The sequence below is a fragment of the Battus philenor genome, unplaced genomic scaffold, assembly GCF_028537555.1.
Source record: "Battus philenor isolate CCGP_79_NKW_IND1 unplaced genomic scaffold, ilBatPhil1.0.hap1 SCAF_5, whole genome shotgun sequence".
In the NCBI taxonomy this organism is placed as follows: Eukaryota; Metazoa; Arthropoda; class Insecta; order Lepidoptera; family Papilionidae; genus Battus; species Battus philenor.
Genome location: NW_027181715.1, coordinates 9754921 through 9779951, shown reverse-complemented (window position 1 = coordinate 9779951; position 25031 = coordinate 9754921). Strand labels below are relative to the sequence as shown.

The 25031-nt window shown below is 30.3% G+C and overlaps 3 protein-coding genes across 18 annotated transcripts in view; 1 reads left to right on the top strand and 2 right to left on the bottom strand.

Moving 5' to 3' along the window:
- The window catches only part of hyd (E3 ubiquitin-protein ligase hyd), a 32327-nt gene extending 29123 nt beyond the window's left edge, over nucleotides 1-3204 (bottom strand). For all 11 annotated transcript variants that reach the window (XM_068772822.1, XM_068772829.1, XM_068772824.1 and 8 more), the window contains exon 1: nucleotides 2932-3204. In XM_068772822.1, the coding sequence (XP_068628923.1) occupies nucleotides 2932-2993 (62 nt within the window). In that variant the 5' untranslated portion in view covers nucleotides 2994-3204. The remainder of the gene's footprint in view (nucleotides 1-2931) is intronic.
- Nucleotides 3205-3755: 551 nt separating this feature from the next.
- Nucleotides 3756-9235, top strand: LOC137929488 (E3 ubiquitin-protein ligase rnf168-like). Its single transcript, XM_068772458.1, has 7 exons — nucleotides 3756-4149; nucleotides 4269-4398; nucleotides 5073-5300; nucleotides 5581-5773; nucleotides 5858-6096; nucleotides 6721-6907; nucleotides 7165-9235. Exons 1-7 carry the CDS (start codon nucleotides 3798-3800, stop codon nucleotides 7747-7749), a joined length of 1914 nt encoding a protein of 637 aa, XP_068628559.1. The 5' UTR covers nucleotides 3756-3797; the 3' UTR covers nucleotides 7750-9235.
- A 131-nt stretch (nucleotides 9236-9366) lies between these two features.
- On the bottom strand, nucleotides 9367-14793 carry LOC137929466 (TAR DNA-binding protein 43-like). 6 transcript variants are annotated; one of them, XR_011108837.1, is made up of 4 exons: nucleotides 13383-14793; nucleotides 12818-12935; nucleotides 12600-12679; nucleotides 9367-11165 (listed from the first exon to the last, which is right to left on the bottom strand). XR_011108837.1 is itself a non-coding variant. In XM_068772433.1 (2 exons), the coding sequence occupies exons 1-2, from the start codon at nucleotides 14719-14721 to the stop codon at nucleotides 13384-13386; spliced, it is 1200 nt and encodes a 399-aa protein (XP_068628534.1). In that variant the 5' UTR covers nucleotides 14722-14793; the 3' UTR covers nucleotides 12983-13383. The 6 variants fall into 6 exon arrangements, 1 of the variants encoding a protein (XP_068628534.1); XR_011108836.1 differs by lacking the exon at nucleotides 12818-12935; XR_011108839.1 differs by lacking the exon at nucleotides 12818-12935 and having other exon boundaries at nucleotides 13794-14793.
- Nucleotides 14794-25031: the final 10238 nt, after the last annotated feature.

The following is a 25031-nucleotide window of genomic DNA, read 5'->3' as shown; positions in this document are numbered from 1 at the left end:
TGCAATATTATTCAAAGACTGAATGGTGTTGCCACTATTTTTACAATCATTATTTATGTATATGTCACAATACAAGTACTTTGGCTATAATACAGTAAAAATCACTGCAATAACATTTTTCATAATCTTTGTAGTATGAATAATATGTAAAATAAATATGTAATATGTAATAAAAAATGTAATGTGAATAAGAACTTATTCACATTATAAATAGTAATTTTACATTCCTAGTCATAGCCTCAAATGAAATAGTTTTTTTGACTGTTAATCTGTTTGTAAAATGGTCTGGGTCTGTAGTCAAATGGTTATGTAGGAGATTATTGACAGATATAATCAAATTGTTTGACAAAAGGTTATCAAAGAATAAAAAGATATCTTGTCCAGAAATTGAAGATTGTTTTGTTTAATGTATTTTATATTTATACATAAACAAAGAAAATGACTGAATTACAGGAAATGCATAATCTTTTAACACCATAACCAAAAATAGAAATAAACCAAAACTAACCATCTATAGTGGATTGTTTTAGAGTAAATTCTCTTCTTTAAAAAAATTGTGCATTTCATTGAATCATAACTCTACCCAAAATATAAACTGTGTTAATATAAATTCATTATTATTATCAGTTTTCTCGAACTCTGACTTAAGTTTTATTTGCAATATTATTAGGATTAATCAAATTACTTTAGTTTCAAATACATCTCTGACAATTGAAAGTCTCACTACTTGGGTCATTTACCAGGTGCTTATCAAGAATACTTAAATTTTATAATAAGATTTTTAACAGACTATAATTTCTTCTTCCCCCACTTTTGTGTTCTGGAGACAATAATAATCACTCTGTGCTATTAGTACAAAAAACAATTGTTTTCAAAATTACCGTTTAAATCAATTAGTTGAAATTTATAAATAAATTATGAATTACTTATATATATACAACAAAATTGACTCATTGGGCACTTCTTCAATTGTTGAGAGTAACATGAAAAAAATAAGCAATAAAAGAAAAAAAATAAAAAATATTCAATTTATGGGAAACCATCATGACATATAGGAAATTTTATATTGAATAACCAAGAAATTCACATTTTTTTAATAAGTAGATGATTAATGAGAAGGACAATCAAAAATAAATTTATTTGATATTCAACAAAATAATGTACACCAAGCACAGCAACAGTGTGACTGTTGATATATTCCAAACCTCCATGGAATAATAGAAGCCAATAAAATTAAAAAAGTAATAATAAAACATAATTTGAAATAAGGCAATGTTTTTTTTTCTTTTAAAAAGTCCTTAATTAACTATACCTATCTTACTACATTATTATAATATACACTGTCTTTTTATGTTATGAAATACAACATAAAGCTTTTTACAACATCTCACACAGAAATTTTATGTAAACTAAAAAAAGAAAGACACTTTTGCAATCCTGGGAAACAGTTATTATAGATCTCATACACCATATATGCCTCTGACTTATGATTAAAAGGTGAGATCAAATTGAACATTAGACAATAAATGTCACAAATAATTTGAAAAAAAAATGTTTTTTTTAATTTGTTACTGTAACATTCAATATGAGATTCATACAAAACCAAAAATAATATTGATTATTTTATTTTCCATACCAACTTCCCTATGTAATTATAACACAGTTCAATTTACACTTGATATTATTGGCGATACTGATTGATACATTGCTAAATATAGAATCAGCAGTAAAATTATAATATGGAAATTTTTTTTTATACAATATAGCTTTATAGAGATTTTTTTTACCACTTTATACCTCTAATACTATAAATAAATATTGAACCACAAAGCACAAATCATATGTGGTGCAATATGCAGGCCATTCACCGAACCCATACATTAAAGTACCTTCCTAAAATAATAAAGCAGAAACATGTTAAGTAATTACATTGCCTAAAAATATTTATCAACATTACAATCAAGCACACAGTAATTACACTTTAAACATATAAAAATATAGACTTCCTGTTAGTATTTATAACTTTACTGGGTTTTGTATTGCAGAGTGAAGCCAATTAGCCTAAACCTTTTTACTAAGCTCAGCAAACTAAGCTTGAGGTTCCCTAGGAGCCTTGGCCATGTTTACGACAACTTAACTGGAATGAGAGGCCATAAAGTAATGTTACACTAAAAAGACCAGAATATGTTATAAAATATTTTGAATAACTGTAATGGATCAAGATTTATTTATTTAAGACCTAAAATTATGTTAAATACAATATTTTACCTGTCTTAAAATGGTTACTATACATATAAAAGTCTCACAAATTATTTTATTAAGAAGCAGTGATTCTTTATAGATTTTTTTTCTATAAATGTTTCATTTCCCTGAACATAAATATTTACATATAAAATCTTTTAGTAAATTTCAAACCAAACCAGAAAAATGTATAATATATCAGGTGAAAAATTACTTATAGTAAATATTTTGTGAAATAAAATACAAAAGCTATGATCACAAAATATTATATAAACTAACATTAATAGTTTAGGTAACATATGTTTGAAAGCCTACATTAACAATGATCAAGAAGTAAGGATGTTACAATTTGATAAGAATATCAAACTAATATAGATTTCTAGTTCTGTAATTGGGGTTCGCAAATTGATCGCGACATCGTGTCAAGTCAATACAGATTACGCCATTAGAGATCCCAATAAAGTAATGTATATACATATATATCTTTAAAATGTTTAAAGAATAAGTCTATATTACAAGCGAAATAAGATATTTCTAGAAAAGTATAATTTTGTTCTAGAAACGTGGAGATAGGTAAAATTGTTAAAATCAGTGATCAATCTTTGTGTTACTCATCGATTATGGATATAATGGTTAATTTTTAAAGCCATTTTATTAAACATAGATAAATGTTGGAAATATTAGGCGTACCTGTCTATTAACTGATCCTCTGTTCCAGGCAAAGGATGAACCACAAAATGCATAGAAGACATTTCCGTAAGACGATTTGTCTTGTATTCAGTAAAGTACACTCAACATTAGAAATCAACACAATTTATTGGAACAAAAGAACACCACCATCTAAAAACTTCCTGCAACCACCATATTTTATTTCTTGCAATTCCACTCGTTATCGTTTTTCGTTCTCAAATACATGTGAGTCGGTACATGACGAAAAAAGAAAGAAAATATCAACATGGCTTCTGAGACTAAAATGTTGGCAACTCAAAATAATTTGAAGTTATTTTCAGGATTACCAATATAAGAATCCTATTAAATGGACAACGAAACAATCGATTTATTGTAAGATCTGTCTAATGGTGTTTGTGAAATATAAATTTCATTTGCAACAAAATTTATTTGTATTTATTAAAATCATAGCTAAATGAAGCCCCAACCAATATTTACTATATTCGTTTATAATAAAGTATTCCCAAATCCGATAATTTATTGAGAAATAATTTAATTCCCACAGAATTCGCGTCTAAGACAATCGTTGGTGATATTATAAGCACTTTGTTTAAATTATATTTTAACTATTATTGACCTTTTAAGTACTTTATGTAAAGTGAAAAATATCACGTTTCTTAAAGTTTATTTTAAAGTATTTTTAACCTGTTGTACAAAGAAGCATAGATAAATTTAAAAAGAATATTCTAGTATATCTTTAAAGCAAATTAACACTAGATTGAAGGTACTCTTTTAAAACAATACAAATTATATAATATCTTTATTATAAAATTAGGCATAAATTGCAAAGTCTATGCCTATTCATATAGGGACTAAATGGAAAAACAATGTCAAAAATGGCGGCCAAGTCAAAGAAGCGGCTGTCTAAAATTGAAAATAAATTGGAGAAATTAGAAAAATTAGAACTGAATGATATTGTTTGTTCCATTTGCCATTCCATACTTATAGAACCTGTTACATTGCCATGTTATCATGACTTTTGTCAACGTTGTTTCAATGGTAGCATAGAAAATAATTCTTTGTGTTGTCCTCTATGCCGTTTACGCATCGGATCTTGGCTAAGATCAGCTACAAAACAAAAGAACTTAGTAAATTTACAGCTTTGGGATTATATTCAAAATAAATTTTCGAACGAAATTGAATTAAAAATAAAAGGAGAAGACTTAGATTTACCAGAAGGTAAGGAGAAATTTTAAAATATTCACAATGTATACAATAACAATATCTATAACTATTTCACGTCTGGATTATTTGTTTATAATTCAATTGGGTAAACATATTTTTTTAATTATTTACAGAAACACCAATACCTCGCTTAAGTGCCCCTGGTGAAATTAAATTAGAATATGAAGCAGAACTTAAAAGATTAAGATCTGAACGCCTGAGGCTTGAGCAGAAACATTTAGCTGAAACAGAGCTACTAATAAAGTAAGTTGTAATTTCCAATACATTTTCAATATTAAGTAGATATCAATTGATATTATTTTGAAGAATATATAAAACATCATCTAAAAAGCATGTATAAATTTCTACCATACTAAAGTTGCCAGCCCAGAAGCTTGTGTCTCTTGTACCATAAGTAGGAGGTGGGATGTTATTATATTATTAAATATTATTTGAGAAATAATTTAATGTAAATATGTTTTCCTTTAAACATTAATAGACACAATAAACAAACTATTACATTCACATTATACTTATGTAATTTACTAATATATTTTACTAAACATCAAATGTTATACCCCCTGGTATGATATCATTATTGCACATTACTTTGTATTAGCACCTAATGCTACTATTAGACTAGCAAATAGCTAAGGTAATAGGTAATTTGTAATATTTATGTACATTAATTTCCAACCTCCTTTATCACTATGACCACCCACTTTATTTTTTTTTTATTAATGAGGTTAATGTAATGGTGGTCTGGAATATATCATCATTTGTGATTAGACTACCTTTGTATTAGTTGTTTCGATTTTTTAGCTGATTTCTTTCCATTTCCTGTGTTAATGTACAATAGTGAATAAAATAGGATTTATGTAATTTTTTCAATGGTTAACAAATATATACTTCACATTACTTTTTTACATTTCATATAGGAAACTGCAGACCGAAGAAGAGGAAGCACACAAAAAGTATTTAGAATATGTACAACAAGATGAAATTTTAGCAAAAGAAATTCAAGAATCCAATATTAAAGTTCCAGAACCTGACCGTATTACTAATAAATGCTCCAAAGATAAAACAAAGTCAACTCACATAAAACCGAGGCTTAAGGCAAGAAGAATTGATGCCTATTTGACCAAGTTACAAACACCAGTTAAGGAGTGAGTGTGTTCACAGTAGCTATAAATGAAGTTTACTGTTTTCTGATGGGGATCAATTTTTGTCTAATATTTTATGTAAAGTCATATAATATTATATACTATATAGCATTACATTGTCCACATTTGATAATTTATTTCTGACCATGTTACTGTTGGCAAGCTACATAACTTAAATTATTTATGATAAATAGATTTGGCTATGTCTCTGTAATTTGCAAATATAAATAAAGGATATCATACATTTTTCTCATAACATTAATTTTTTTGTTGGAAATTACAGAAGTCCACTATTAGCCAATGATAAAACAAGTCATGAAGGAACTAGTACAAGAAATTCATCAATTAAATCAAGCAATAGACACTCTCCAGAAATTCTTCCTAACTATGGAAAGTTGCTAAAATATTTCTTAGATAATAAAGCCAAAAATGGTATTGGGGTTTGGAATAAAGAAAATGGTGATAGTGCTACTAAGGTATTTCAATTAAAGCTATACTATTAATATTTTTATTACTAATTTTGTACTTTACGTAATGACGGCTATTATATTTTCTTTCAGACCATACCAGTTGAAGGCCCCAGTAATAATAAGGAATTTGACATTCCACCAGATAAAAGTACAGCAAAATCAAAAAGTATGATGCAATCATTATTGGTATCTCTTCCTTTGCCATATACTGGAATATTACAACATAAAAATAGTACTGTTGAAAATAGGAATTTAGAAACTGGCAGTGTTGATTCCATGCAACAAGAATTGTGTTATTTTAAACCTATTGATGGTTCAACACCCACCAGGTTTGCAGCTTCATGTTTTAGTTACACACATTTTTGTTCATATTTTAACTCTAAATATTTTATAACTGAATATATAATAGCATATCATACAATGTATGTCATTTACATTACATATGTTTCATTTAAATGTTTACTTTAATACACTTAACATTGTTAATTTGCGCAACCCCTTTGAGAGTACAATTCATCAAACCTCTTTCAAATTAGATTTAAATTTTGTCATGGAGAAAAAAGTCAGTGGTCTTTTCTGGTATTTTCATAGCCTTAGTACCTGTGCCTATGATATACTGAAGAAAATTGTATTTGTGGTCTTTATTTAATATCTATTGGAGAAATTTATACTTAAAGTAAATCATCATGTCACTATATTTATAAATGTACCTGTATTTTGCCATCAAAAATAATTTTACACCATATTTTTTAACATTTCGCAATATAAAAATTGTTTGGCGTTTTTTTTATATTATGAACAAGGCACAATCTCTTTCAGTTAGGCAGGTTAAAATGGTCTCTGTATAACTATATTTGTATGTATGTATGCACTGTGAGCCGTAACTTACAGATAATAAAAAAATAAATCAAGATTAACATTCATTTGTAATGATTTTTATATAACATTTTCAGTTCCAATAAAACTTTTCCATTGCGAGTGCCCAGTATTCGAGCAGAACAAGAAAAAACTCCTTCACAGCAGAAAACTCCTAGCCGTGACCAATATGTAGAGAGTTTGTGTAGATTACGGAACCTGTCTTTAGGACAAAAATTGCCCTCTGCTTTTGTCATTGCACTCAGTATTTTGCGTGTTAAAAAGGTTAGTCACAAAATTTTATTAAAATACAGTTGATAAATAAAAACATCTTACTTCTGAAACAAACATTGTTACTACTCTAAGCATGACCACATAAAATAGCTGTTGCTGAATTTTCTTTTCATATTTGTTTGAATCCTCTGGAACACAAGACCATACATGTTAAGCTTTGCATTGCAAAGACAGAAATAATGGTATCCAAAGGAACATTTAATATAAGTAATTTTGCTTAAATTTTAAAGAAAATTATTTTGTTCAAGGAAACACCAAGGAAAACTATAACAAGGTCCCAAAATAGAAAAAATGCAGTAAGTCCTAGCATAACACCAGAAGAATTTTCTGTGAAAAAAAATGTTCTAAATAGACATAAACATTCAAATCATGTAGATGGAATAAGCACATTAAACACGGAGAAATATTTAAGGCGCACTAGATCTATGGGGAGTATATCGAAAGATGAAAATGAAGTTACACCAAAAAAGAAAATTAAGGATAGGAAGGTGTCTTCTGAAAGGAAAGTGTATTTGAGAAGCTATTCAAAAAAACCAAATACAAAACGCGAGATTGATAGCCCACCTCTAGTTACGGAAACTGTAATAAATAATAATAAATTAAATTTAGCTGTAAAGAATTTGTCTAGTCCATTGGAGAATTGTGATGTTAAGAATATACTACGAGAACAACTAAGGATTGAAAAATTAATTGAACAAGAGAAAAGTGATTTTGAATTAGCACAAAAGATGGATGCAGAGTGGAATGGACGCAGGCAGTTGCGGAGGGCGGCGGCCAAACGACAGGTGTCCCTGAATTATGCATTGAGGCCCGCTAAAAAACTCAAGGTTTAGTTTTAATTTAAAATTCCGAAAATTGGTAACGATTAAGTTGAAATTTAAGTGTTGTAGGTATACCTTAACAGATTATTATTTTAAAGTAATTAATTGTGAACTACAAATTCCTGCCGATTAAATACATTATATACTTTTTATATATGTAAACCATTTTGTTAAAAGATAATGTTGTTTGTAATAAAACAGTATTCACAATTTTTAGCTAAAGAATCTCACAGCATGCATCAATAAAAGAACAGACTGTAAATAAATCATATGAAATAGAAAACAAAATAGTGCATACTTTAGCAATTCAGAAAAAAAAACTGTTTTCTCTTATCCTCTGTAAAGTTAATTAATACAGTAGGTTAAAAATACATGCATGAAAGGTATATGTTAATTGGTATCAATTGTTAATTGGTTAAAATGTAATATACTAATGTACTACATATAGGTACTCTCCTGACACATTCAAACCTTTCAAGACACTGAATGTTAAATTATGTATGATATTCATTTTGATAAAAATGTGGAACTATATTTATTTTCCATTCATTTATCAGTGTTGAACTGCTTTATGGTCAATACTTAATAATTTTATTTGTATTTAAATCTACATATTTTTGGTGTCATTCTGGAAAAAAATTAGGTCTAAAAAGCAACTAGAAGTTGCATATTTGGCAGAAGAGTAAATAAATTTCTAGCGAAATGTATCGTACTTTGTTATAGTACCCATGCCACTCTCTATAGACACAAAATATCACAATAAATTGTTATTAAATGCCTTAAATGCCAAAAGTAGCAAAAATACCTTCATTACATATTTCAATAAAAGTAATAATTCAAAAATCTAAATATTACTACACAAACTTTCAAACTACAATATCAACAATATATTAATCAAAATATTTGTACTGAACTATTTCTTTTGGTTTTATTATTTACTTTTAACATTCCGTTGTCTCTACATTCAAGAAAGTTATTGATTCAAATAATAATAGTTATTAAACAGTTATCAACGTTATATGTACATTGTAAGCCACTAAGTGACAAGAACAGGCCTTTTACCTGAATTTCGCTAACAGAAATAAAATGTTACTTGTACCTACTTTAAAAATTAAATGTACATCTGTAATCTGCTACATGGTGACTATGTTTAATATCAGAGCCAGATACAGTACAATATATTATAACCGCGCGTTTAATGTAACTAGCTCTAGAGAAGCATGTATAACATTTAATTGGTATCCAAATATTTCTGTAACTTGATTGCATACCACTCAGTAAGTATGCGCCTAAACTGCTACATGAATATTTTTGTGATAATTCTACTTAAAGTATGCCCTTATTTAGCTTTAAAATTGTGTCTCCAATCGTTCTCATAAATATCAATGTTATAACAAAAATAAATTTGCCATACTAAATTTAGTCTACTGTTTTGTCAGTAGAATAGAATTAACAGTATACACTTGTTGTAATGTGAAAAAATACTTGATATAATTATTTTTATAAATGCTTGCTGTGATATGCCACAAGTGAAATTACTAATTACATTTTTTACCATCATAGTTATTGATTTTATTTCATACTTGTGGCAACCGAATTTAGTTGTGATTTATTTCAGTAGTAAAACAATTATGCATGTAAATAAAAATTTTATTCAATGAAAACATTTTGGATTGATTATTTTGTACAGAAATTTTTTGTTGAAAGATGATCCTTGGACCAGTTTTCCACCATTGTCTCAACTAAGCCTCACCCATGTTTCGCCTTACCTGAAAATATTAATTTATAAGAAATTACATTGATAATGTGATGCTAGTTATACACTTGTTCTATTTTTAATCTTGTTTGACTAAATTTAATGTATATTCAATTTGGTCTAAGTAACAAGCTATTAAGTCATTGTTAATGAAGCAGTACTGTTATGTTCGAAATTTTGTAATGTTTCTTGTCTAAAGTTTCATGTAATTAAAAAGCCGATATAAAAATCTCTCATATACGCAATACAAAAGCAGTGCCTTAATATCTTAAAATTTCTAGTAAAATCTGGTTGTACACGGTTTGTCTAGCAAGTTTAGATAACATTACTTTAAAAACAGAAAACACAAACAGTTTTCAGTAAATTATCCACTGTCAAAAATGTTTTTTTCTCTGTGTTTATACATGATTAGTATAGTGACTAAAGACATGTTTTGTTTGGAGCATACGTCAGGATGGGTTGTTTCCAGCAAAGCCACTCCCTTTTCACAGAGCTACATTAATTCAGCTTCAGGATGTCATGCCTCTTCAGTCACTTGGCATAATTAGCAGATGTAAGAATTTAGGCAGCTAGCTGGTTTGGATGGTTAAAGAAAGCTGTTGTTGGTAGGACTTAGCCAAAACTCTGATCTTTTTTTTTGTACCATGGGAAATAGGATATTTTTTTAACCATCAAATTCTGCATGTATTGGATAATAGAGATATTGGAATTGCTGTTCACTCCCAGGGACTGAATCCCATACTGCCCTACATTTTATATATTAATAACTTATAGTTTATAGACAACTTGGTGTTTCTACTCAGTAACGATACCATACTTTGTTATGTTCTTTGTTATATCTTGTTTTCATGTTAGCCTTTATCTGTGAGGTAAAACTATGCGGCAGGCATTTCTTCATTTTATACATGAGTCCTTTGTGCCACACCCTGTCAAAAGGCTGTAGAATATTAAGGAATGTCACAAAGCAATATTCCTTATTTTCAGGGGTCTCTATAACTCTGTCCATCATTATATGACCTGTTCAACTGTTGAATATAGCAACAAAAACTAAATTGAAGATCAGGTATTATATTGTTTTGACTCAAGATAAGCAATATCCTATGCAGTTTAATTTTTTCATAGATTTTTGACAGAATTGGCAGGAGGCCACTTCAGTTGCCATTTTGCTAACCGTTTTACTGGTCTTATAGATCATGTTAATACTCTTAGCTGTTACAGAGGATAGTAAGGTACAATATAGCTTTATGGGGTAGATAAGACCTCTTTGGTAACAAGGCCAAAAAGCCAGGTGCTTTTTTGTTTTTAATTGTTTTCCATACCTCAGATACAGTAGCTGGCTTCAGTGGAAATGTCATCTGATAAGATTGGCTCAGTTCTTGGTCAATGTCACATTCTTTTTGGTTATTACCTGATGTGTTGATTGTGAATACTGTGGCCAAGTGATTAGCAAAGGCGTTTTCGTTTTTTAGAGCAAATGTAGCTCAGCTATTGTTCCTGATCCTCAGGGTCGATTCAAATTTTGGTGGTCTATTGTAGTACTTCCAGAGAGAATGTTGTGTGAATGACTTTGGTGTTAGTGATTCTAATTTGGTAGCAAGAATATCATCACGCCTTTCATTTAATTTTGATCTCAACTTCTGTAATAGCCTTATTGTCCTCTTGTCTTCCTCATCTTTTAATTTATTAATCTATATATTAATTGAGTATTTGTATGTGGGCAAAGATAAATTCTCCCTCTACCAACAATTGATACAATTCAAGCAAAAAACAAAGATTGGTCAGTATTGATCAAAATAAAGAATACATTTTTTAATATAGATACCAGATTGCACATATAATATTTAAATATGAATAAATTATAATAAAAAGTGTAGAAAATGTTTTTCCTAAGCTATCATATTAGTTTCCCTTTAGCCTAAGTGCATTTGATAAAGAATTGAACTATTTTTTTAATGTCACTCATGGAGTCTTATATTAATGCTGAAATAGGAATTTTTTGTAACTAAGGTGTAAAAATGAATACAGTCATATATCAAAACACAATTTTTACATACCCCATGGAACCCTTTTCTCCTAATATGTTCAATACCAAACACTGGCTATTCCAGATATATACTACACTAGTCTATAGAATTGAAAAGGCACTAGTAAGTGCCACTTTAAATTGATTTTCTCATTGACAAAGACTAGACTCCCAGAATCAAAATGTTTTTAATTATAAAATATGTAACATATGGTAAAAAGCCCAGTTCAAAGCCACATCATAATTTAGAGTCCAGACATCCTAAAATCTAAAAAACAGCTGCACTTATTGTTATGGATTTTCTATATACTGCTATAGATTACTAAAGTAAGTAAAAGTTAAAGGCTTGTATACATAATTGCTATGGTAATTTCCAATGAATTTAACTCTTTTAGTGCCGGCTACACTGGTGAGAAATGTCAGAACCGATACATCGACCCGCGCCTCGTAGTGCAAATGAATTTGTAATATGTAAATGATTTATTTAATTATGAGAGAATTGAAAAATATAGTTTTACATTTTAACTCTGTGGAAGACGACCGAATATGGAAGTACCGAAATCTAACATCTCTGTGGCGTTATTTGTGTGGCTTTGGGCCATTATCGAACCTTTTCGAGTTATACTTCATAATAATTGGTTTATACAAAATTATGATGAAAAGGTGACTTTTTGTATATGCAAATATGCTGTTTTCATGAAATTTTATATCCTTTCCATTTAAATAATTTTTAATGAGTATATCAATGTTTTATTCTTTACTTCATCCAAAGTACACTGCTCTTTGAATCATGTAAATATTGTTTCTCTTAGGTTTTTATGCACATTTTCCCAAACCCTTGTGAAACTGTGAAATTTAGCCAGTTATTCTTGCATAGGCACATCTTTTTCACCCAGCACTAAAGGAGTTAATAAACAAAATCTATATTGTCTTTTGGTGCATAAATGGTGACTGTAAAAAATTATGTTTTAATTAATTCACTATAAAAATATGCCATTCAAGTAATAAATTGTATGCAATGTATGTTCTCCCGTGGATTGAAATAGTAATTATAATTCTTTTAATATGTTAAAGTATACCTACCCATATCTTCATCTTTAAACCTGAATTACATTCAAGGTTTAATTATTTTTTGGTTCACCTCTTGCAATAATAACAAGCACCTGCAACATGGATAGACTATATGTACAAGTTAGTTTTTATTCAACATTTAAATAAACAATAAAATCCACACTAAAATATTTTTAGTTGTAAGTTCAAATTGACATCACCATAGACAGATCATACTAAATCACACTCACCACATTGAAGCCACTGCATGGTTATTATACACAGCATTCTTCATTCATAGATGATGGTAAGTGGCAGCGTTGTCTTGCGCTTCACTCACACTGTACACAAGGGTCTCTTCATCCTTTTCTATTAAAGATTAGGCCTTCATTCAAGCTAACAAAAGTTAACATCCATACCCAATATCCCAAAGTGGAAAAATTAAAACTTACTTTCAGACTTTAAGGATAAATTGTGCAGTAATGTATTTCTTTCAACTATACTATCATACTTCCAGATGACAAATATGATGCTCCTACCCAAACTCATCAGAATTAAAACATCCATCGCATTTTACATACATCTTTATTTATCTAAGGTCCCTCATCATACCACATTGCAATATAACACACAGAGCAATTAGACTATGTTACAGAGAAGTTTCAATAATTAAACATTCAAAAAGTTCATAAATGTAAGATATCACTGTGATAAAGCTATCACTATACACAGCTAAGATATTTTAATTAGTCTTAAATTACACCTCTCCTAACACACATCTTCTGGACTAGGGAACTTGCCTTAGGTAAGTCTCACCTCATGTCTGGGTCTTATTGTTGTTACTCCACCCGCTGTTGGAACTGCCTGGACCAGACCCTCCCCCACCATTACCGCCCCAATTGCCAGGTCCACTTGACCAATTTCCTTGGTTCCAGTTGCCTTTACCATTCCAACCTTGACCACCACCTTGATTCCATGCCGATGGTGGACCATTTTGACCCCAGTTAGGGTTGCCATTCCAATTTTTGCCTGAATTGCCTTGGGGAGGCCCTCCCTGCCAGTTATTTGGTCCAGAATTACCAGGACCTCCTAAAAATCCACCCCATCCAGCTTGATTAAGGGCCGCAGCAACAAGACTTATTGGTAAATTAAAATTAGCTGGTGGCCCTCCACCATTAGGATTGATCCCCAAATTTTGCATGTTAAGAGAATCTATGTTACTATTACCTCCATTACTAGAGCCTCCTGAAGGGCCTGATCGATTTCCATCCCAATTTGGCCCATAACTGTCATCTTTCCAATTTTGGTTAGATTTACTTTTGATTTTTGGTGCTGCACTGGAAACTGACACTGAGGCACCTTTAATAACATGATCTTCACCACATAAACTTTGAGCAACTTCAGGGTCTAAGAAAGTTACGAATCCAAAAGCTCTAAAAGGACGAGGTACAAAAACATCTGTTACTTCACCAAACTTTGAAAAGTATTCTCTGAGATGATCTGCTGTCATGTCTTCAGTACATCTGCCAACAAATACCTTACATGGCATTTGGGGAACTACACCTTCTTTCGAATTCGGAATTCGCACATCAACCCAGCGACCGTCAATATTATGCCTTTGAGCCAATGCTCTCATTTGCGATGCATATGTAGCGAAACGTATAAAACCGAAACCTTTAAATGAGCCGTTTTTGTCTCTTTTCAGCTGAACCATTACAACCTCACCAAACTGTTCGAAATATTGTTTTATAGAATCTTCTGTCGATTTCCACGGCAGGCCGAGACAAATTAAATCAGAACAAGTTAATTTCTTTTCTAAACGTTTTGTTTTTGCTGCAGAGTTTTCCGATGACACATCTTCCATTTTCCGTTTGTTTTCTTTGGGAAATACACATATATACAAATTTTTGCCCCAACCGGCCTCACTTGGAGGATGTAGTTTGCCATCGCTTAATCTGATACCTCTAATAGATTTCGTTTCACTGTGTCGATACTTAAGTCCACATGTTCCAGGAAACTGCGCTACGAGCGTGGAAAGAAGGAGAGTTCCATCATGTTCGCAAGGTATTTCTACAGCGTTTGCGTCATCTTCATCTTCGCTTACTTTTATATAATCAAATATATCGTCATTATAGTTTTCATTTCTGTTATTCATATTTGATTATTAGTGATTATTTCGACTTCTTTTGTTACAAACGACAGCCAACAAAATGGCTCCAATAAGAAATACTAATTCTACCAGTTTATTATTATATGCGTTCTGGCAACTTCGGTTTTCTTTATGGTTTTACAATGTGACCAGAACTACATACAATCTACTCTTACTTCGATTAGTACTGCACTTATTAATTAAAGGACATAAATCTGAACATTGTTTTTAAGGAGGCGAGCAAAAATATTTATACACGCTAAAAATATTTTTCTATTAAAATAGAATATTTTTTCTTTTTCTCATGTTATTAATAATGTATATAATATTATTTAAGCATTGTTAAATTTTTAACTTTCTATAACTAATATCATTAACATTAAATGTTGAGGTTGAGGTTGAGGTTGATAGTGACAATCGACTCTATTATAAATTCATGCTCCACTGAATATTGTATATAGTATATAGAATATTATATATAGTGTATATAGTAATAGAAAAAATTATATCAAATCGTGTTCTATATACATGTTTATTTAACTAATAATCATAACAATAACAATTTGATTATATTTTTGCACTACGTTAGAAATAACTGTAACAAAAAGATTTATTTAGAGTTAAAATTTGTCTATAATCGATTTCATCTGGTAACAATCACAAGACATTACAGTGACAGAAAATTATTAAAGTTGACTGAACAAATAACATTATATTTAACTTACATTTAGGCGCGTATATTAATATTGAGACAAAGTCTTTCTAAAACGAACCGGATGTCGCGTTACTAGCTCACCTTGAATTTTGACTTTTAAATATACTAAATTAAAGCCAATCTTGACATATAGCATGATCTTTATTGAGATATCGAGATAGCTTGGACTACAAAAATAACTTTTGATTCTTTATTTCTTGTTGTATACTTGTCGTAATCAACGTCGTAATAAACCGTATTTTTAAACTATTCATCATTCTGATCGTACCGCTGTCATTATTTTTAATACTTTTTTAATATTTTCAATTGCTTTGTTAATTTTAAAAACCATTTTTAACAGCAAGAAAGCGCTTTTTTTTTAAAATATGGTCTGTTAAAATTATCTTTTTTTTATAAAAATTAAGGCACTTGTATTTATAATCCCGCCATATAGTACGTTTTAATGCAATGTAAAAGTAAACTGAAGTACAGAACATTAGATAGAACTCTCTAATTACATATTAAAATAGAATAATGAAATGAAAAGTTATTTTTCCTTACTCTTGCAAACACTACTAACAATATTTTACAATATGAAACTCATTTTCCTTGTATAAATGTTGTGAAATGTGGTTTTGAATAAATCTACTTTTTAACGTTGTCCTCTATTGGATATACGTACGATATATGTAACTCATTCTAGAGTTACAGCAAGTTCTTTTCATAATTATTAATATAACCAAATATTCTTAAAAACTTATATCATTTATGCTAACAAGTTTGCACCAAAATGCCACAGTGTGAACTTTCAATCTCGACGGCTAACCGGTAACAGGTTTTGCGGGTCGCTCAGTATTTCGCAAATTGCTTAACGTTGTACCTACTCACTTGCCTCCTTTGAATATTATAAATACCCTAACCTTTTGTTTCGAAAATGGCAATAAAATATATTCCTTAACTCATTTATTATAGATATATTATCTTTTTATATAGGTATACTGTCACAATATATCTCTTCGATTAAGTTCTCGTGATGTCAAAACGCAAAGGTTTATTAGCGGTAGTTTTATTACTAATGGATGTGCCTTATGAAATCCACATGACTCATGAAGCATATTATAATTCCGTAAAATAGTATTTTGTAGTGGTCCGTGCTGAGGCTCCCTCGAAAGCTTCAAGCTTTGTAACCTTAAAAGAAGTTTTTGGCTAGGCGCTCTATGCGCTCTGTTACTGCAAACCCAAAATGCCATTTAAACTGCAGTGACAGTCCGGTCCGAAAAAATGAGCATTATTAGCCCTTTGATGGCGGTTACGAATAGTTATAGAACGTAGTGCCTACTATGAATGCACGATGATACACTACAAATCAGAAGGTTAATAATGCCTTTGTGCTTGCTTCTATATCAGTAGAGGAGTCAAGGGTTTACGATGGGTCATACTCTCTACCGTCCATGAATCTGCAGACTAGTACTATAGGTTTAGCGGTATAGGCGTTGAAGAGGAAGAAAATTAAGTAAAGTACGAGCTGAGCAGGACTACTCTCGTTTCCTTGGTTCCATATCAGAAGTTGCCAGGGGGCCACGGATCCTTTTTTAGTTACTGCTTAAAGAACTTCGTATGTGTACTAAAGCGTTTTCCTGGTTTAACTATAAAACATTAGGTACATTTTTTGGACAGTTTTAGAAGCCTATAGTCTGAATATTCACTTTCACGCGCCTTCGAGGACTATTAAAAAAGACATTTCCCTCGCGTAAAACATTAAGTTGTGCCATGATGGCGCTGGTCATTTACGTAATTTGCTAATTATATCGCTATTAAAACAGCAGTAAAATTAGGTTAAACATCGTATTATGTCGTACATCATTAATATATCACATTTTTTGTATATTAGTACATAATTAAAATATGTCTACTACACAGTTTTTATATGTTTAAATATCGCTTAATCTTACTAAAGAATTTTTAGAACAGACTAACCAAGGTTGAGTGCTTTTCCTATTGAAGGTCATACACCAGTTCCGCAACATTTCTATCTCGATATTGAACAAAGATTGCAGACCGTGAGCGTTCCCTTCACTAGCGCTCGCCCAGCACAGCTTATGCTGTGTCAAGTTGACAGGAAGCATGACCAAGGCGAACGTGCTACGTTGCACCAATTTATATGAATTATTCATAGGTTTCATACGTTACCTGCATCTTATATTCAAAACAATTAAACGGTTGTAGCCGTATCAAGAGAAATTTGTTTTTAATTTATATGTAACTATCTCAGTCTGTTAGCACGGAAATTTTTACAAATGTTTACTGGAATGAAGATGGAAGAATAATTCACAAATAAACCGCAAAGCAAAGTAAAATTGATCAATATAAAGAGGAAGCAATATCGTCAACCTACAAGGGTTAGGGACACCTAACAGATTCGCATTCGTAATTTATTTGACTAAAAGTTAACTAAATCTCAAACACGCTTGAGTGTGAAAAACAGTTTGTTTACTTGATGATAAAGATTCATCTAACTCATTACAGTGTTATTCAAGTATTTCCTCAAAAATTAGAGGATTTATCCTAGCATAAAAATTGTATTGCTGTTTGATAGAATTTATTCTAAAGAATAGTTTAATAAAAATGTGTAAATTATATAAATAAAATATTTTTATTAGATTAAATTGTGAACCTAAACATTATTTTTATGCATAATAAATAAAATTTACGTCTTAAAAACCGTCGGTAGTAGTAACAATGGTTTTTAAGCGTTAACAGTTTGCTTCAGTTGCTATTTTGGAATGATTATTTTTGTCAGTAAAGATTATAAAAGATTGTTTCAAATCAAATTTATTAATTTATTAAAGTACTATTAATAGGTTAAGAGGGAAGATTACAAATGGCGTAACTATAGAACTACGTTATTGTAAAACCGTAAAATTGTCCAGAGATCAAAATACTTTTAATTAACAATACAAAGAACATTTTAACTCTAAGTTATTACAGAATAGATAAGTTGAACGTGATGACGTCTGTAACTATACAATATGGATATTGAATTCTTGAAGATTTAAAGGACCACAACGGATTTTACAATTAACTTTCATTTTAATTCTGGGCGCATCTTTGATGCATAACTTTTTCCGCTTTCTTTGATATATTATACTACTGTCTATAACCTCGTAAAAGGTCGAGTGGCTCACGATTGTCAGGTATATAGATGTTTCTTTATTCCCACGAAGATGAACTAAAATAGTAATCACGAAAGGCCATTGTATTTATCGAGGTTCGTGATTTTAATTTAGATGAGAAGAGAGAAATATCTATTCGGAAAATATTGGATTCGAATGTTAGCAATCATGAACCTCGCGGACAAAACAAGGAAACAAATGTTTATTTTTCGAATGGGATTTGTTAAGCATTTTCGAAAAGTTAAGGCATTATACAACGTAGGTTTAAATATGCATTTATGCATAGACTGCTGCCAGGTTCGGAATGTTGATTCTATCGAGAAGAACCTGGCAAAAAGCTCAATAATTACACTTTTAATGCTAATTTTACAATTTGTTCCTGTTAAATCGCGAAACTCCGTAGAAACGAAACGCTAACCCGAAGCTGTGTAACGGTATTCGTGGCTAATGTAAGTCAAAAATTGTCTTCGACCGAGATATATTTGTCTTTTTTTAAATTGCATTTCATTGTTATTCTTAAGTAATTTCTAAGATAAATTACAAATATGAACACTTTATAATTAACTTAATGAGCATATACTTAGTTGTTGAATATACTGGAACAATTTAAAGTTCGGTTACACTTATTGTTATGCTGCGAGTGTGCCGCCGGCCGGAGAATTTTCGCCGCTGTCGCCCCACTGGCGTGTCGCCGACTCTGTATTAACTATATGTATTATTTAGTTTTCTTACAAAAATAAAGAACTTACCTAAAACCAATTGTAAGGCATTGTTTCGTATTGTTGACATCTTCACAAATATGAATCATATTTTAATTTTTCATCGAATGGTTTATTCGTTTTATCTCTTATTTATAATATTAGAAACTGATGAAACGGGACAGTTACTAGATAGCATGTGATACTGCCATTTCGTAATAGTGGCTGTGAAACATTTTGTAATGTATAATCCTCTGTAAGACTATAATTTAAGTCAGGATTTACTCCGAACATAGCTACGCTTTGATCTCCGTAGGATTAGACGTAAATCTTATCTTAACAAAAATATGAAAAAAATATCTGAGTTAGTTGAGCTATTTTCGAGTTTTGAGCAAAGTAATTGGCATTTATTTTTTTATAAGATATTTTGGCGATCTATTTTTATATCATAAACCTAATTTTATATATATACTATATACATAAACTCATTTCATGTTTAAAATGAAATTTTTCTGCATAATGATTCGTTTATATACGAAGACATTAATGGAATTAATTAATATATATACGTCTATTTTTTAACGGTGTAACGGTGGTAAATGTTATGGAATTAGTTGATCAGTAAATTTTTTCAGTTCATTTCTTATGTAATGATGTAATGCGTTGCATGAATTGGTTGAGAGAATATTATATGACTTTAAAAAATCAACAGATTGTTTCGAGTCTTTAGTGTGTCATTTTTACCATTGCGGCCGTAGGACGTCCACAGTTGGACATAGGCCTTCCTCATATATTTCCAACAGGACCGGTTTGAAATAGCCTGCATTCAGTGTTTTTCGTCGATCATCGAATCATTTCTATGTGGTCTTAATTCCAAAATTTTAAGGCACCAGCGGCCAACTGTTTTGCGCGCTACGTGATCTGCCCACTACCACTTCAAAATTCTTATCCACTAGGACACTTGCGTCGTTCTATAGATCTCCCCATTCCTTATTCTATTTAGTAGAGATTTCTCTATATCTCTCCTAAGCATACTTCTCACCTTTAGGGTGTATGGGCAATTTTTACATTTTTTTTTATTTGAAAATTGCAAATACGCATCAAATTCTGCGATGGTTTGTTTTTGAGTAAACTTGATTGTGTATGTGAACAACATTTTTATTCGAATGAAATTTATTTAACATGTGAATTTAGTCATTAAACGTTAACATAAATATTTCAAAATGTTTTTGTTTCTTTAAAAAAAATAATTGCGTATATCTATTTCGATAAACAAATGGAGAACGATAATAAAGAGAAGAGACGAGGAATGATTTTAACATTAACAAAATAATTTAGCAAATTTTAAATCCTAATTAATTTATTAAAAAAGTTATTTCGACAAAAATTATCGTACATGTACAACTGAGAAGATATCTGTCTAGATCGACGCTTATGAAAAATATACCGTTTGGTATTTGTAATGGCGTAAGGTGAAATATTTAAGTGCTAGCTGCATGCGTTAAGATACTAAACTTTAAAATAATATTTCGCAAAGTAATAGGCAACAGTTGTTACTTTCGTTTGTGTCTTAACTCGTTAATGTGTATGAAGCAAGTAAACGAAGCAATGCGGTAAAAATAATTAACTAACTACCTAACTACTGTTTTGCAGAAAAAGATTGCATACAATATAAGTTGAATTTATTAGAAGCAAAATTTGTGGCGGTAAAAATCATAAAAAATATTTTTAAATGTCCAAGATGGAAACGATAATAAATGTCATAATATATATATATATATATATATATATATTTAATTTCATATCACTCGAAAGGTTTTTAAAGTAGTTGTACTTAAGACATTCTTGTATATAAGAAGTTACTACAGATGATTGCGTTGTGTCGGCTTGGCCAGTGACCGCTAGTGACCGATGCAGCCAGCTAACTTTGTGTTACATACCAACGTACGAAATATATTTGGCAAGTAAAGTATTTAAATGAGTAAAAATAATATCTCACAATGGACAATTCACTGTACAGGATATTTTGATTTAAAATGCGTATTGGAAATAAAAAAATTAAATTTAAGGGATTTAAAAAACGGTTTTCATACGGTTACACTTTTACAATGTATATCAATTAAAATAAAATACCTTTTAACTATAATGTTTCGACGAAATTCTAGTATATGTTTATAATATCGAGAGTTTTGGATTAGCCTTGCAGTATACATACGTACACATATGTAACACGTTTGAATAAAAAGAGTGAAGAGTACCTTTGTCGTTCCTTTGTTTTGTGCATTTCAAACTTTAGAATTTATTTGTTTTGGTTTATCAATTAATTGTCATATTTTGCTATCTTTACAATACAGTAAGTGTTTTTTCCATTAAACGATAACATTATATTTACAAAACCTTTTTCGTCGTAGATAAATCCGCTTATTTTTATACCTCATTGTTATACGTCTTTTATCCTTATAATTATAGGTTGATAAATGGCGTTAAAATTGTTTTTTTTTTTATTTTACGTCTTGATTTATTTTTACATTTTCAATCTTGCATCTATAAAAAAATATTTATTAGTTGAAAATGGTAAAAACATGTGTTACATATTTTTGGCATAGTTTTTTTTTTACATTTCATATTTAACTCAATATAAACCTAATTATCCAAAAATTTGATAAAAAAGCATGGAAGACAATGAACAAATCTTGAATAAGTTTGTGTAAGTCAGGGCAACGGTCTCGCATACACCCACATCTGTGTGTTGGTATTACACACCGTCTGTCGGAATACATGCCTCTCTCTGTTTCACAACACGACCCAGTTCATGGCTAACACACACCACTCCCGCCAAGTGCCGACACCTCTCGTTGCCAGACTGTTTTCTGTACCTACATACGTTCTATTCGAACTGCAATTGATGTATTGGGTAACACAATGTCTACAAATACTAAACTTTCAGTCACGCCAATTGTGAAATAACCCATGTCAAAGTTTCAAAATCAAAATTATGACGAGGTTAAGTCAATTTTGATAAAAAAAGTAATAACTTGTTAATTATTGTTTAATACTAAATGTGGAATAAATATTTTAAAACAAAAATAGAGTTTTTTTAGCAAATTCCATTTATGCTTTCGCATCTGAAAAGGATAGATTCATAACAAATTTTTACGAAATCAAGATAACCTGCAATTATATATTATAATTTTAATAACATTTCTAATTTATTAAAGAAAGTGAATTAAGAAGTATTAATAAGCTATTGGTTTCTATTACATGTAACTTTCTTTCTCTATTTAAGATAGTGTCTAGGGTTCCAGATGGGTCCAAGGTTCCAGTGCAGCAAATTGTTTTTTTTTACTATATAATTATATTTAATAAATATAATTTAAAACATGTAGCGTGTACGTTACAATCAGATTTTCGATATAATCTAATCATTACCAGTATCGCTGTGTTTTGGAAAACATCATACTACATATTGTACTTATTACGATGCGTATAAAACCGTATATTATAGGGAAAACACAAATCGTGATATTTTTCAATTTGATTAAAGTCTAAAAATTATGATTCATTGAATTGTACTTTGCCAAATGGATTATCATGAATTGCGAGAATTTTGACAAGCATAGAATTAAAAAAAAACAAATGTTTTCATCATTTGTTCGTAATCTCGGAACGATTTAAATATTCAATAAACAAATTAAATTATTTTATCATCATGATTTCAGCCGCAGGACATTCACTACTCGACATACGTTTCCTCATAGATACCAATAGGACGACACTAAAAAAGTTGATAGTCCACCTTATGAGTGGACGTTCTACGCTTCGCTTGCCGGTCCGTGGTCTTCACTCCATAACCTTAAGGCCCAATAAGCCATCTTAATTATAACAACTCATATCAAGCGAATAATTATCATTGAGTGAATACTTGGTAAGGATTTGCCCTAATCTGTGATAAAAATCAATCGGGTAAGAATTTAAAAAATCTTCGCATATTCGTTGTGAAGTAGCATAGATGGCGAAGCTAAATAAATATCATCATATCTTATCTATGACAAAGAATCGGTGGATATTCTTTTATCGCCAAAGGTACGTCTGATTGTCGCGAGTACTAAGAAGTGCTTTGATCTTGAAACTTTATCAGATCAAAGCACTTGATAAAAGGTAAATTGAAAAATACTACTTAAGTAGATTTACTTGTTAATACATAAACCGTTTAAGAAATATATATTAGTGATATCATCACCAAATTATACTTTTAACTAAAATCATTCTTCGTGTTCAGTGGTATTTAAATAAAAATAAATTATTTTTTTCCATTATATTCATAATAGTGAACACTATAGGCAAAATTTAACCTAAAGGTCGACTTCGTAAGTGGAAATATGTAGGTACTATCAATACTTCCTCTTTAACTTTTGCTCTAATTTGCATGGCGTATTATTGACAGATATAAACAAAAATACAGTAAATACTTATTTATTAATTTCTATTATTACAGAATGACTGTAGATTTTTTTTATAAAATTAACTAAACATGCACCTAACACATAATAATATATATATTTTATTTATAAACTAGGCATAGTTTCGACAGAGTCCGATTGTTTTATAAAGATGGTGGTAAAAATTTTAAGTAATGTACTCTTATAACAATTTTGTAATTTCATTATACCTAAGAGTTACAATCGAATAGGTTGTTGAAATTTACTTCAGACTGGTCAAAGAGCTTGACTGGAGTAATTTTACCACGTTGACCGATAGACGCACTCGAATCAGCTGGGCGGCGTTTCCGAAATTCAACCATATCCTTTCCGTGCGTCTACCAAGTGCCTAAAGACAAAGGTATTTTTCTTGTTTATCCTCTCTTTTGGTAAGGCTCACGAATTAAGAGTCACACAGCAAGCAATAGAATATGTCATCTAGGGGAATAAAGTCTTTGTGTAGGACATATGTATAAAACCCTTCCTTTCTAATGTATCATCAACGTTAGAACAGCGAACAGAAGTACGCGGATGGGGAAAGCAAGGGACCGCTTAGGGTGTAATGCCTATGGTCTTTGGTTAGTACCAATGTCCAACAGCGGATGTTCGTAATCTGATAATGATGATCACTCTAAAGATGCTATTACGCATTATTCGGTAAAGTCCCTTTATTGTTCAGAGTGGTCGTAGTATGACAATGATATATAAGATTATATGAAGTATGTACTTTACTGTGATTATCTACCGTTAATAATTATAGCAAAATTTTAAGAGGTACGCGGTGATTTCAAACAATCGAACCCATATTTCTGCTTTATATTCTTAACTCAAGTGTAAACAATCCAACCCATGAATAATAAACTTTATTACTAACGTAGATACTTACTAGAGTATTAACACATTTTAATATTCTCGTTCTAAAAATAAGGGAATTCATAAAAATAACGCTATTTTAATTATTTTTTACATTTCCGTGTTAAATATTATACACAGTAAATGCAACATTTTAACTGATGAAAATTAGGTATTTCCATTAATAAAATTCTCCTTAAAAGCATATACATTAATTGTGTCAAATTCCAATATCTTCATTCCACCATGAAATACCAGCTGAAAAGTCACTTTTAATGTCATAGGGTCGTGCACTTTATATTTGAAATTTTAAACTATTCGCAAATTTAAAATAACTTTGTTGTGGCCTTTGTCCAGAGTCACGTAGTCATGACCTTTTAAAATTCATCTATTATAAATATTTAATTCGTCCTGGCTCTTT